Source organism: Melitaea cinxia, chromosome 6 (genome assembly GCF_905220565.1).
Source record: "Melitaea cinxia chromosome 6, ilMelCinx1.1, whole genome shotgun sequence".
Classification (NCBI taxonomy): Eukaryota; Metazoa; Arthropoda; class Insecta; order Lepidoptera; family Nymphalidae; genus Melitaea; species Melitaea cinxia.
The window spans coordinates 9344797-9360686 of NC_059399.1; the positions used below are offsets into that span (position 1 = coordinate 9344797).

Below are 15890 nucleotides of genomic sequence, written 5' to 3' on the forward strand. Positions count from 1 at the left end.
TTCTGTGGCTTCCTAATTTCTTATTGTCGAATTCGTGAATTTTAGAATGATAGTAACTTTCCGGAGACACAAAATTTAAGATTTTTTTTTTGTATTTAACTAACTACTGTAACGTTTCTTATAGTTTATGCAAGCTTCAGAAAGACATTTTTTAGCATATTACCTAAATTATAAATTCCATGAAATATAGACGGCGTTAAATTTTTCTTTTCTTCATTTTACTTGATGACATTTTGTAGCTGTCCTCATCCTTACGATTTGTGCAAATGGATGATTCTGTGATTTCTCCAGGTATTTTACATAACTTAATGAAATTTTAACGCCACTGATCGCATTATATTAAAACAAATGTATTTTTAGGTAACAAAATGGGCGATTCCGCATCAGAAAGTGATTCAAGTTCTCTCGATGGCGGCGCAATGCTGCCTCCCAGCACTGTCTCACGAGATCAGTTGCAGAAAAGAATCGAATCACTTCAGCAACAAAATAGGTATTATTTTCTTTTAAATTTATAAAAAAAGTAACGTGCCATATTTTAGCAATTTCTGTAATGTGTCAACATATAATTTTAAAAGAAATGTATTGTAAGTATTGCGTTTAAACAAGGAAAATTTTTCAAACAACAATTTTATTTGACAAAATAATATAGCTTGTGTTAAAATTTATTGACAAAAAAACAAGAAATTATTGATTTTATAACTTTATCATAATGCTAACCACAAAACGAATTGGAAATTGCTGTAACATAACTTCATTGAAAAACTAATACTACTACTTACTACTCCATACATCACACTACTTAATTTTACTGCTACTACTACTTAAATGTTGGTTTCTTTAATTTGATGTGTATTTATGGTTAAAAAAAAAAAAAAAATGTTTTAATAAAACTTAATTTGCAGAGTATTAAAAGTGGAACTTGACACATACAAACTTCGAGTCAAAGCTTTGCAGGAAGAAAATCGAGCCTTACGCCAAGCTTCAGTGTCAATTGTGAGATTTTTAGATATATATATAATAATTTTAATTAGTTTTCCTTTTTTATATCTGTTCACAATACAGAGGTTCCTTATCTAACTACTACAGTTACAGTTATCAAGATAATTATATTTGTTAGTCATTCATCATATATGAGTTTGTCACAAGGTTACTTTATTACAATAGTAATAGTTTAGATAAACAAAAAAATCTTCACAGTATGGCTGCTGTTATAAAAAAATCTATTTAATTAAATGTATGATGATAGGTTGTCTATATTACATATACATTTGCAAATAAGTGTTTGCTTATCATGATGAGAAGTGACAAGTTGGTGTTTTTTTTATTTATATATCTTTGAAATAAAATAAAATCAGATCATTTGAATGCTATTTTTGTTTCACAAAATCATTTATGGGGAGGGCCTACCTTAGTTTTTTATTAGGGGGGTCACTGAAAGTGTGACTTGGCATGATCTAGGGATTGGCAGACAGGATCTAAAATGTTAAAATTCTGTATGAGTTATTTTTATATTATGGACTCCTTAAGTATCACAGCCTTGAAACACTTGGAGTCGGTCACATACAATGTTAGCCAGTTTTTTTTAAATTATTTTGTATAACATTCCACTTTGTAAAAAAATTTGCTGTTATTTACAATATTGGTAGTCAATTTTATTCACTGCTTTAAATATAAAGTATTCGAAATTTATGAAGACCAAGAAGATTATGTGTGTTTGAGAGGGAGAGTGAGTAGATTGTTTAGATTGTGAATTATTGTAGATGAAAGAGTGTTGAGGTCTAAAAGTGGGTTCTCTTTGAAATATTTAGTTTATAAATGTAACGTTGAGAGTAAGATATCACTACCTTGAATTTGTCCTTCTTTCTGAACTGACTTCTATGTAAAATTTATTTTAATACAATTTTTTAGTCTGGTTCAGCAATAACTTTTTCAGTATTGTGTTCCTGTTGGTGAGTAAGGTGACCAGAGCTCCTGGGGGGATTAGGGATTGGGTCGGCAACGCGCTTGCGATGCTTCTGGTGTTGCAGGTGTCTATAAGCTACGGTAATCGCTTACCATCAGGTGAGCCGTACGCTTGTTTGCTGACCTAGTGAAATAAAAAAAAAATAACTTGTTACCCATAGAAATATTTTTTTACTAAAATGTGTAATGGTGCTGTAGTAATTATTATTTTAAAAATCTATTAGTTGAGGTTAGAATTTAATGCATGGAAGTTCATGCTTCAGCACCTGGTTAATTCTTGCTACACTCACATGTTTTAAATTTAAAATTATTTATGGCATAGTTACTCCAAATAATTAAATAGTTACAACATTTTTTGAACTAATTAAAAACATTATCTTACAGCAAGCCAAGGCTGAACAGGAGGAAGAATACATTTCTAACACACTGCTGAAAAAAATACAAGCTCTAAAGAAGGAAAAAGAAACTCTTGCACATCATTATGAGAGAGAAGAGGAGTGTCTTACCAACGATCTCTCACGTAAATTGAATCAAGTAAGTTTTATGTTAATATTCCTAAGCCGGTGTATGCCTATGTTTTCTATTTATTCAATTTTTAAGTGAAACTAGCTAAGTAGCTGACATGTTGTCTTGCGAATTTTATTTCTGTGCACCTTTGTTTTTGTACAGCTAGGTCATTGGTAAACAAGTGTATGGCTCACCTGATGGTATGCGATAATGCCTGCAACACCAGACTCATCACAAGTGTGTTGACCGGTTTATTTGTATGACTGATCAAATGTGACATAGATCTATAATTTAATGTTTTGTCTAATGTCACAAAATATGATGAAATCTTTTTTCATTATATGTGACTATCAGTATGTATAAAATGTTTCAAAACAGTTGTCTGTATAGTTAAATTAAATACATAGGTGTCACTCACTTCACCCTATCGCAGTCCACTGTTGGACCATGGCCCAAAAACAGCGTGAACTCATGTGTATTTCCCGTAGTCACCACGCTGGGCAGGTGGGTTGGTGACCGCAGGGCTGGCTTTGTCGCACTGAAGACGCTGCTGCCCGTCTTCGGCCTGTGTATTTCAAAGCCAGCAGTTGGATGGCTATCCCGCCATCGGCCGGCTTTATAAGTTCCAAGGTGGCAGTGGAACGGTGTTATCCCTTAGTCTCCTCTTTTGACACCCACGGGAAGAGAGGGGGTGGCTATATTCTTTATTGCCGTAGTCACATGGCTCACATAGGTGTAAACATGGTGAATGTACCACTGTTAATGAATGTACCTGTATTTGCCCAATTAAACTTTACTTTGGTTTTTTATTTTATTAATTAAAACAACATGATTAGTGTTAATATTTTTTCAGTTACGCCAAGAGAAATGTCGCCTGGAGCAAACGTTAGAACAGGAACAAGAATGCTTGGTAAATAAATTAATGCGAAAAATAGAGAAACTTGAAGCAGAAACCCTTGCAAAGCAAACTAATTTAGAAAGACTTCGTAGAGAGAAGGTATGTTTAGAGCACTTAACTTTTTATTTTATAAACGATTTATGCTAATTGAATTAGAATTAATTTTTTTCGTATTAGTTATTTTTGTCCTTGCAATGATATTTCCATAAATTTCACTTTAAATACGGGTAACTGACAGATCATTACTATATATTTTTAGCTAACTTTGACAATGTTAAATATGAGACACAAGAGTTAATTTAATATGTACAGGTTTGGTTTTCATACTCTCAAGCTATTTAACGTCTATACAAATCATAATATGTATCAAAAACTGGCAATTTTGTTGTGTGTCATAGTTATAACCCCTTTATGGGTAACTCTGACACAGATAAGATTTTAAGATAGATGTATTAAAGGTTGTATTATGTTTTTACACACCTTGATAGTAGCAAAATTTTCGAGGTATCTAAAAAGTTTACCGCTGAAAAAAAATAAAAATTGCGCGCGGAACTTTTAGCAAAGTTTTTGACATTATCTTCATTCGAAAATGAATAAATAAAAATCATTTTGCAATTTGACTGCCAAACTTACCCTTGTCAGTCAGTTACCCTGAGTGACCATAATTAAAAATAGCTAATAATAATAATAATAATAATAAAAACTCTTTATTGTACACCAAGAGTGAGCAACATTACAAAAAATAAAAACAGGAGATAAGTAGAAAAGGTGGCCTTATTGCTAATAAGCGATCTCTTCCAGGCAACCTTTGGGCAGAGGAAATATGTAGATGGTTTAGGTGTACACTTTTACCTAAGCATATACAATATATTTAGACAACTAGACAATGCAATAAAAATTAAAATAAAGTATATGTACGTACATGGCATATATAAATGAAAAGGTGTAATAGACATACATAGACGTATATACAATTACTGAATTATAATGATAAGATTCAAAGTAAGGATAGGAGATAATATGTGACTAGATAGAAGGATTGAAATTGAAGGATATAGTGTTTTATAGACTTCTTGAAAATTGGAAGGGATTCAATGCGTCGGATGGGCAAAGGTAGGGAGTTCCAAAGCCTAGCAGCTTGGACAGTAAATGATTTAGTATAGAAAGTAGTGAAGTGGGGAGGAATTTTAAGAAGCAAACTATCATCGGAGCGAAGGCTTCGCTCATGAGACTCACTGAGATACTGAAAATGTTCACGTAGGTAAGAGGGAGTAGCAGGATTAAATAGTATGCAATATAACTAAGTAAGTATGTGAGTATTCCTGCGAATGCGAATTGGGAGCCACTTGAGTTTTTTGCGACAGTCAGAGAGGTGATCATATTTCACTTCACTCACTTCAGCCTATCGCAGTCCACTGCTGGACATAGGCCTCCCCAAGTTCGCGCCACACATCCCGGTCTTCCGCAATCCTCATCCAGCCTACACCGGCAATCTTACGTAGATCGTCGGTCCAACGGGCTGGAGGACGTCCCACACTGCGTTTGCCAAGACGCGGTCTCCACTCTAGGACCCGTCTACTCCAACGGCCATCGGTCCTGCGACACAGATGACCAGCCCACTGCCACTTCAACTTGCTAATTCTGTGGGCTATGTCGGTTACCTTCGTTCTCTCGCGGATAGTCTCATTTCTAATCCTGTCTTTGAGAGAGACCCCAAGCATAGCCCGTTCCATTGCACGTTGAGCGACTTTAAACTTGTGGACCAGTCCCTTGGTCAGTGTCCACGTCTCGGCTCCGTATGTTAACACAGGCAGGACGCATTGCTCGAAAACTTTTGTCTTCAAGCATTGCGGAATCTTCGAAGTGAAGACTCGACGGAGTCTGCCAAACGCCGCCCAGCCCAACCGAATCCTCCTATCGGCCTCCTTCTCGAAGTTGTTGCGGCCTAGTTGGATAGTATGGCCTAGGTAAATATAATCCTGAACAACTTCGAGAAGGGTACCATCGACCGATACCGGTATCGGCAAGACTTGGTTGTTAAACATAACTTTCGTCTTATCCAAGTTCATGCAGAGACCGACACGTCGGGAGGACTCGTTTAGGCCGGCCAGCATTTGGCCTAACTCATCCAGCGTCTCCGCAAAGATGACAATATCGTCGGCGAAACGAAGGTGAGAGATGAATTCACCGTTGACGGTGATGCCCCGTTCCCCCCAATCCAAGGTCTGAAAAACATCCTCTAGCGCAGTGGTAAACAGTTTCGGTGATATTACATCCCCCTGTCTTACCCCGCGCCGGAGGGAAATAGGTCTTGTTTTTTGGTCATTGACATGAACGGTCATCGTCGCCGCGTCGTACATAGATTTTAGTACCTCGATATATCGCCAGTCGATATGACATCTCTGCAGAGAGTCCAGGACAGCCCAGGTCTCGACAGAGTCGAAGGCTTTCTCGTAGTCCACAAATGCCATACACAGCGGTTGATTATATTCTTCCAAGGCGAAGGCCAAATATGAAACGGATACATAAATTCTGAATGCGCTCAAGTTTATGAAGTTGCTCCTCAGTAATGTCAAGATAAGCAGTGTTAGCATAATCAAGCAAAGGTAAGATTCAAAGTGCTAATGAATGCTACGTGCAAGCGCAATTTTGATGGAAGTAGGAAGAAAATTCTGCAGCCTGCGGAGTGATCCTACAGCTGAAAAAACTTTTCGACTTAATTCACACATCTGCGGACACCAAGAGAGATTTTAATCCAATATAATACACAAGTCAGTCACTTTATCGCTGTATGGAATTTCAACGCCATCAAAAATTATAGGAGGCAGTTGTGATTTATTAATGCGAGAAATAAATTTAATGCTTCCTATTATAATCGCTTGCTTCCCTGGATTGACCGTTAAACCAAGGGGTTTACTCCAATTAGCAACTCGTAGTAAATCACCATTGATAATAGAGACAGTTCGTGGTAATTCTTTAATAGTACAGTGAGTGTAGATTTGGAGATCGTCAGCATAAAGATGGTAGAGTAGTAGATATAACTTTGCTGATGGAATTGATGAAGATAAAAAATAAGAGAAAGCACGCCACCTTGCGGTACGCCAGCACTGACCGCACTCCAATTAGAAAAGGAGTCGTTAACCCTGACTCGTTGCCGGCGACCTCGCAAGTAATTTTGAAACCACTCAGTCACCTCAGGAGATATGTTAAGAGTATACAAAGTATCGGACAGTAAGTCAAAGTCCACGGTATTAAATGCATTAGTAAAATCTAACAGCGTCAACACCGTGACTCTTTGGTTGTCTATTTTCGATCTGATATCATCAGTGATTTTAATTAACGCAGCAATCGTACTATGTACAGGACGAAAGCCGGATTGAAAGAGATTAAGGAGATTATGATTTAGAAGGAAACGGCTAAGCTGCTGATATACAAGACGCTCAAGAGGATTGGAAAGAGGAAGGAAGGATGGAAACGGGACGATATTCAGATAAAGAACATTTTTCAGGTAGAGGAATAACATATTTCCACACTGACGGAAAAGAGTTAGTGGAGATGGAAAAATTAAAAATAAATGTGATAACTGGACATAGAATATCAATTAGAGGGATAATCATGTTACGACTAATGCTGTCCGATCCAACCGAATTAGATTTAATTGCGAGAATGCTACTCTTAACATCACATTCGGAAAACTGGCTGAACAAGAAAGTAGGAACATCAGGAGTTATCGTCGTAGAAAGCTGGTTTTTTTGTACGTAACTTAGTTGCGTCATCTATGACAACAGAAGAAGAAAAGTGGAGGTTCAAAGAATTGAGATCTCTAAATGTTGAGAACTAATTTGTCGAGATTTACCAACTCCAAGTGATTTAGAAAATTCCTGAATTTACCGGAATCTTCCAATGAGAGAGATTTATAGATATAGCGACGCTTTTCATCTCTACACAGTCTATTGCAGCGATTTCGAGCTCTTAAATATTTTTCCCTATTAACCTCACTGGGATCCATCTTGTACTTCGCCTTAGCACGATTCTTTTTGTTCTGTTCATGGTGCCAGAAGATGTTTTATTTTCATAGGACGAATAGGCGCATGAACATCATATAGCTGGGTTAATAATTCGTTACAAACTATTGCTTGCTCATCAACTGTACTCGCATTATAAACCCCAGACCAGTTAATTTTAGTCGCATCCTCCCGTATTCGTTCTAGATTTATTCCACAAAAATTTCGCTGCAGAAGAACTCTAGATTTTATTTTAGGAGGCCTAAGTTTATAAGATAAAAATAAGAGGTCATGATAAGAGAAAGCGTTAGCAGTACATTGACCGTGCTTAGTAACATGGTCCATTGAGGAAACAATAATTAAATCTAGAAGTGAAGTAGAGCAGTTAGAAACAATGTTAAGCACACAAAGCAGACAAGGGTAAAATATGCAAATTAGCAGCGTTAACAACAGTATTAAGACGGGTAGACCGGTGGTTGTTTTTAAGCAAGCAGGTGTTAAAATCGCCCATGATAACCGTGTGACTATATAAGGAAGTAAAATTAGGAAGTAATGTTTCAAAAGTACTAAAATAGTCAACAGTGAGACATGGACTTTAAAAAACACCGAGAAGTAGTTTGGCATGTGAAAAAATCACTTCGATAAAAAGATGTTCGGTACCACCACCGGTCTGACGTTGCGAAGTGTCAATAATATTCTACGGAATTTGAGAACGAAGATAAATCGCAACTCTCCACCCAACCGGCCAACGCGATCATTGCGGATCAGGCGAAATCCCGGTAAAGAGAAAGAAGTGGAAGGTAAACAAGGTCTAAGCCAAGATTCGGAAACTAATATAGCAAGGGATATGGCTAACACTACTAAAGGTAGACAAGAAATCAGGATAATGTGTAGGAATACTCTGCGCGTTAATGTGAACTGCATTGAAATTCTTTAAGCAACTAGAGAAATGAGAATTCAGACTTTCGCTTAAACAAGGAATATTTTGAAAACTGTCGTCACTACAATTTTCCTCTGTAGATGATGATAAGGACATAAATTCATTACATTCACTTGAAAATGACATTGACTTGAAAAATTGCAAAAAGAAAAGAAAATAAATATTTATAAAATATATAATAAACAAAACAAAAAATATATAAATATAAATATGTAAAATGTAATATAATATAAAAAGAAAAACAAAATTAAAATAAAAATAAACAAATGAATAAAAATTAATATTAAAAAAGTTACTAATAACCATTTAACTCACCCACCACCTGCAAAGATAGGAATGTCATTTAATATTTACAATGAAAAGAAGAAAACGAAACAAAATAAAGAGATATAAACATGACTGAAAAAAAGAATAAAAAAAAAACACAAATTTTAACAATAAAATTTAAATTGCGAACATAATTAAAAAACTCAAATTACCTACTACAGTGACAATCTTATATTTTTATTACTTAATACTATAGTTAAAGTTAACCAAAGAAATAGAAACTAATAACCTTTGTGGCGACATCTATCGCGCGAAATACGAACGACTTCAAACTACGTAATTAGAGACGTAATTACTGACGTATGCTACATCGCGCTATCAGAGTTTTCAAAGTGAATAACTATATATACAAGATCCCGACAACAATCGTTGGGGGCGTTAGCCCGCCAGACACAACATCACGTCTGGTTGGAGGATCCTCCCTTTTCTTCACACTACGTTTCACACGCGCATCGCCAAACTGGTGACCCCGAGCATGAACATCAGCGCAGCCTTCACAAGCTACGTCATCATGACGTCATCATCACGACCCCGAGCATGAACATCGGCGCAATCGCATCGTAATCATCACTTCCTCAAGCTTTCGAGCAGCTAGTAGCATCCACCATCTACGACTTCAGCCAGCCAGCATCTACAGCTACTACGGGTATCCTGACCACCAGCATGCAGCGGACGCGCATTCCTGGTCATCACCCACAGCCTTCTCAGCGACTTTGGCACAGCACACTGCACTTCGGCCGGTCAGCAAGCAGAGACGCACTTCTCTCCTGCAGGCCTAGCATGCGCGCCACGACAAAATTTTGTCTACCCCTTTTCTCGTATTATCTCTCTATGTCTACAGTCGCTAACATGCGTGCACGCGATACTCTTCTCGTTACGTCAATAGGAGAGATAATCATTAAATTTTAGTGATCTGTGATATTTATCTCTACGGAAGCTAACATGACATCGTAATTTTGTCGAATTTTGTCGTTTTAGGAAGAGAAACTTCTCGTTTTCAATATTATCGACGAGAAAGACGATAAATAAAAAATAAATAAAACCGGGTGCCTATTTTTTGTATACCATGGCGTTTCCTTATTATAATTATATAATTTCGGTATACGAAGAGCGGGAAATGCGAAAAGTCGAGTGAAGTGTGCCATATAATGACACAAAAAACGTATTTGCGCCCTGTTGCTTCTTATTCTAAATAATAATAATAATAATACTTTATTTCAGACCAAAGTATAAGTCCATATTGGGTTAGTACAACAAGACAAGACAACATTCAGAATAAAAAACAAAACAAAATTATATTAAAAAAATCAATAAGTAAAAATAAAATTAAATAGAATAAAAGTAAAATCAATAATCAAAAAAAAAAAAAAAAATCAAAAAATTTTAAAAATTAAAAAAATAAATAAATAAATAAAACAATGCGTGATAGAATTACAATTATCTAATGTGCGACAAGATATAAAGCACAACACGAGCATATTGTTTTACATATATAATTAAATTCATTTACTTACGCCGTTTTATTATCCATATTAGATTTTTTAAATTAGAAAACACTCGTTTGAAATTATACAAACGTTGGCTCATCCCGGTTTGGCACGATTGGTCAATAACCTTGTAAATTCAACTTTACGACATAAGAAATAAGAATGATATTCAGTTGTGATTATGGTTGATAATGTTTCTCTACTCGACAAGGCGAAGTCTTCGGAAGAGAATTTTGTCTCTCGTAGTGCGCATGTTAGGGTAATCGAGAAAATACTCGATGTAGACGTTATCTCTCTCTCTCGTCAAGAGATATCTCGTTGTATGCATGCTAGGCCGGCTGGTCGACGCAGCAGCCAGCCACTACGCAGCACTGCACCACTCCGACTCACTGGAGCATATGCAGCATCACCGCAGACAGTTCCGACTCACCGTGAACTATGCGGCATCTGGTTCCGACTCACTGGAACATTCCACTGGCCCGACAAGCATCACAAGACGAATGGACGACTTAACCTGCTATCGACCTCCGGTCTCGGAGGGGAGTGATGTGGCGACATCTATCGCGCGAAATACGAACGACTTCAAACTACGTAATTAGAGACGTAATTACTGACGTATGCTACATCGCGCTATCAGAGTTTTCAAAGTGAATAACTATATATACAAGATCCCGACAACAACCGTTGGGGGCGTTAGCCCGCCAGACACAACATCACGTCTGGTTGGAGGATCCTCCCGTTTCGATGCCCGACGTGATTCCTCACACATACTACCTAAACCTTGATGTACTTACGTGATAAATATTTAAAAATAAATACTTTGTAATGTTAATTTTATACAATCTAAGTAATTATGCGTTTTGAAATAAATATTTGTTTCTAAAAAAGGGTAGGAGTAAGTATACGTAGTAGTGGTATAAAAGTTTTATTAACCGACTTCCAAAAAAGGAAGAGGTTCTCAATTCAAATGTATGTTTTTTTTTTTATGTATGTTACATCAGAACTTTTGACCGGGTAGACCGATTTCGACAAATTTTGGTTTAATCGAAAGGTGGTGTGTGCCAATTGGTCCCATGTAAATTTATTTGAGATCTAACAACTACTTTTTGAGTTATATCTAATAATGCGTTTTTATTTGACGCTTTTTTCGTCGACCTACGTTGTATTATACCGCATAACTTTCTACTGGATGTACCGATTTTATATAATTCTTTTTTTGTTGGAAAGGGGATATCCCTAGTTTGGTACCATGATAAGGAAACCAGGATCTGATGATGGGATCCCAGAGAAATCGAGGAAAACTCGAAAATCCGCAATAATTTTTTACTGGGTGTACCGATTTTGATAATTTTTAATTCAATCGAAAGCTGATGTTTCTCATGTGGTCACATATAAATTTTATCGAGATCTGATAACTACTTTTTGAGTAATCTTTGATAACGCGTAGTTGCTTGACTATTTTTTCGTCGATCTACGTTGTATTACTTGTCGATGTAATTGAAGTCGGTTTTTTTTTCGTTTGCGAGCAAACACAATTATCTTGTAATGAATTCTCACATAACGTAATGCTTTAAATGTAGGTTGAATTAGAAAACACATTGGAGCAGGAGCAAGAGGCTTTGGTGAATAGACTATGGAAGAGAATGGATAAATTGGAAGCTGAAAAACGGTCGCTACAAATAAGATTGGACCAACCCGTTTCTGATCCAGCTAGCCCTAGGTGACTTTATGGATCTTAGTATTAATAAATTTTCTGTTGCGAATTTATCTTGTAAATAGTAATAAATAATAAACGCTCCATACTTAACGCCTCCCACTAGGATTTTCTCTTGTGTTGGTGGGTCTGGAAACACAATACACAAGCATAAATGCCCAGACTACGACAATCATCTATATGGACAACACAAATGTTTATAATGAGCGGGGGTTGTACCCACGACTGCCAGTGCAACAGCAGGTGCTGTGACCGCTGGGTCAACGCATCGCATAAATAGTGTGAAATGTTGTGTGTGCTGATTATATTAACTGACTTTAAGAACTTGCTTTATGGTTAATGGGATCATCATTTCATTTTTTTTAATGACTAATGCAGTATGCATAAGAAAGGATTTAGCTTAATCTTTGTTGAAACATTTTTGAAAAATTTACAAAATCATCTTTGAGAAACACTATTACTAATTGAATTAAAGTTGCTTGGAAATTTTTTACTTTTGTTTTTAAAATTTATATTTTAATTGTTTGCATAAACTAAATTGTATTTCACAGATCATGTTTAATTATATTTTGTTGTCAGGGACATCAGTAATGGCGATACAGCATCTAATCTAAGTAATCACATCCAAACACTGAGGTCAGAAGTTGTTAAATTAAGGTAATAAGCTATATTCTCATTTATAATATAAAAAAATGGAATGTTTCCTGATGAAATATTTTTTTATATAGGAATCAATTAGCTGTTTCTCAAAATGAGAGTAAAGAAAAAATGCAACGATTTGTGCTAGAGGAAAAACATATCAGGGAAGAAAACCTCCGCTTACACAGAAAGTTGCAACAGGAGGTAAGCAAACAGCTACGTTTATACTTGTTACTTCATTGATTGGTCAAATGAGTTGTATTTGTAGTTATTGCTTTGTTAATGTGAGTCATAGAAAGATATATTGTAGCTGTCTAAAATTTTTGTTGTTGAATAAATAAAAATCTATGTAGGTATTAATATCTGACATTAGCAACATAAAAAAAAACCTGTTGAAATGTTAGTGTTTGCATTATAAGAATGTGTAATGTTAGTTAAATATTTCATTATATATATCACAGGTGGAACGTCGTGAAGCTTTATGCAGACATCTTTCTGAAAGTGAATCTTCTCTAGAGATGGAGGAGGAGAGGCAGTTTAATGAGGCTTTGAGTGTGAGTAAAGTAGAAGGAAGTGATTAGATCTATGGCAGTTTCTTATCGCGAGTAGTTGAGTTAACATTAATAGTTTTATTGCAGTTATAACCTCATAATTATGTATTCTATTCTTCTATCTTCGTGGCTTCTTCGTTCCAAGTGACATTAGGAAAATTGTCTGTGCCGTTTGGCGTTGGTGAAAAGTTATTAATTATAATATGTAGTTGGTATAGTGATAATAGTGCTGGTAGCTATTGATTACAGTATAGTAGTAATATTTGTACTATCAATACTTTTAATTACAATGATTTGCCACGATTTACGATATTTCGGTGACGTTGCGGATAATATGTATGGTCTCGAGAAACTCGGTTACTCGATAGAATCTTACAATTTTGTTTGTTCGACATGTAATAAAATGAGTTCGTCATCAACGTAGTCGAAGTCAAATAAATACAAATTATTAGTGATAACTCAACCCCCCGAGGAGCTCTGGTCACCTTACTCACCAACAGGAACACAACACTGCTTGAAAAGTTGAAAACAGTGTTATTTAGCTGTGATCTTCTTTGAGGTCGAGGTACTTCCCCAGTCGGGCTACTCCATATTTTGAGGAGGAAATTTCGTGGTGTGCCCTACCTCAGTCAAAAGCGACAAGCGCGTTGAGGCACGCGTCAGTAAGAATGTGTATAACGAGAAGGCTCGCGGCGCAGGCGCGGTCCCGCAGCGTGTCGTCGCCGGGCGGCTCGCGGCCGCTGTCCCCGTACGCGTCGCCGCTGCTGCCCGCGCCCGGCCGCCACCCCGCCATGCACTTCAACTCGCAGGTAGCCGCCGGCTTTGCGCTTGCTATTACTGTATTTGCCTGTGTGTACTTTTAGGTTTAGGCCCCGGCCCGATAAAGTTTGCCGCCCTATAAATTGAGGGTAAAAGGCAAAAGCAGCGTGCGTATTGGGGACGTGACTTTTTGGAACTAATCGATTATTTTCTTTGTAAAATAAATCTATTAATGTAACTGATTTATAAAATTTATATTTAATTTAGAATTCATTTGGCTGACTGTTTTTTTACGTATAAAATTCATCATTATTTCACATCCCTAGTACTCATGATGATGGCCTTTTTGGCCCTATTGTAAATACCCCCATGGCCTTAATACTGCCGTGCTTAGGTAAAAGGCAGTGAAGTTGTGGATGGGTCATATGAAAGGGATACGTTTTGAGATGGAAAATTTAAACTACCCGCAAAATAAAAACAATTTCAAATCAACACCCTATTAGTTTGTTGTGTAGCTGCACCGATGCACATCCTTTAACTCCTAACTTCACACTTTTATCAATTCAAAGATAGCAGAGCTCGCGATTATTTTTGCTCTTCAAAGTAAGTTTATTATTACCACTTCACAGTGTTCTTGCGAATGTTGTAAATTATCATCCTTTTAATTAGCAATTTTTCTGATCGACTACATTTATACACAAACTTTAACAAAAGGTCAGCAAAATTTCGATCATCATATTAACCTTTAATGAGATGTAAATATCTAATATACTTATACTTAAAAATAACTACCCTAAAATTTGATAAAAAAAATAAACAACAGGAAGACAAAATAACTATCTAAAGTACCTTTTACATGTGAATTTAAAACATAAACCTACTAATACAGGGAAGGTTTTAGTATAAGGTCCTACTAATTTAAAAAAGGGTCGAATTTATTTTCTACGATATGTAACTAAAACTGTCCCTTTCATATGACCGTAAACTTTATTCATATAAATGTAAAACTATTACACTTATATGAATAAAGTTTACGGTACTACAATATTAATATAGGTTTATTAAAATATAATTTTAACAATGATTAATAAATGTCATATGTGAAGGCGTTAAAATTTTACAAAAACAGTGAAAAATAGTTATTTTTTTTTTTGCCTGAGCACAGCAGAATATAACCTCCTATATATGGAGAAAGAGGCTTATGCATCAGTGGGATGCCCCACTCTAAATTAATCAATCAACTAAAAATTATTTAGCTATCTAATGTTGGGGACACGGTCTTATATACAGGTCTTGAAACAGACCCCAATTTCAGTGGTGAGAATTAGTATGATAGTGTCGTAACTTTTCGTTCGCGTCAACGTCGCTGTACGTCACTGTTATCGATGTGTGCGGTCACGTGGTGCAGTGCGCAGTGAGCACTGCGCAAGCCGGTTGAGTGACGTTTCATTGTGATTGGTTTTATTGAGTGACGTGTCATTGTAATTGGTTATCTTTTATCTTTAACATAAATGCCTTACGTTTGATCGAAAAAGAGACAGAATGCTATTCTGTCTTCGTTGCACAGCACACCCATTTATCGTCATGACTTTGGCGGCTGTAAATTGAAAAGAAAAGCGCAACCATTAAGCCGATGTACCTACTGCTGTTGTAAGATCTGTGTAGAAGACCGTGGTTGGGGATCAGTGTGAGGAGATGGTTTGTTGGTACAGTTACTTAAAGGATTAGCCTTGTGCAAAAGTAACTTTACAAATAATAAGTGATGTGCCGCGTATACTTACCGATGTTCGTGAATATCCATTACAGTCCAGATGAATTTGGCCGTATCGTTAACGTGATTTACAGTGGTGGCCGGTGTATATTTGTATTTATTACTAAAAATTAATTTACTATAATAGGTGTGGTCGATATCTGTATTAATTTTTCTGAGTACAATACTTTATAAATATGTTTTATTTTTTATTTTTAAATCTTATAACATACACACATGGTCAGCTGTAAGCAACTTAATACTAACTTGTGTTATCGGTAACAGCCGGCTGATATAGTTCTACATACTTTTTTTGATAAATATACATAGAAATATTACATACATATATAAA

General features: G+C 36.2%; 1 protein-coding gene across 1 annotated transcript; it reads left to right on the forward strand.

The window, feature by feature from the left end:
* LOC123654328 (coiled-coil domain-containing protein 6) lies at positions 1-14282 on the forward strand. Its single transcript, XM_045590240.1, has 10 exons — positions 1-291; positions 361-490; positions 903-993; positions 2347-2496; positions 3323-3466; positions 11706-11845; positions 12419-12496; positions 12568-12682; positions 12940-13032; positions 13728-14282. Exons 1-10 carry the CDS (start codon positions 267-269, stop codon positions 13890-13892), a joined length of 1131 nt encoding a protein of 376 aa, XP_045446196.1. The 5' UTR covers positions 1-266; the 3' UTR covers positions 13893-14282.
* Positions 14283-15890: the final 1608 nt, after the last annotated feature.

Excerpts from the sequence above, each read along its gene's own strand:
- LOC123654328 (XM_045590240.1), top strand. The coding sequence starts at position 267 with ATGGATGATTCTGTGATTTCTCCAG. Across the intron at positions 2,497-3,322 it reads TCTCACGTAAATTGAATCAA|TTACGCCAAGAGAAATGTCG; the intron begins GTAAGTTTTATG and ends ATATTTTTTCAG. Across the intron at positions 13,033-13,727 it reads AGTTTAATGAGGCTTTGAGT|GCGCGGTCCCGCAGCGTGTC; the intron begins GTGAGTAAAGTA and ends CTCGCGGCGCAG.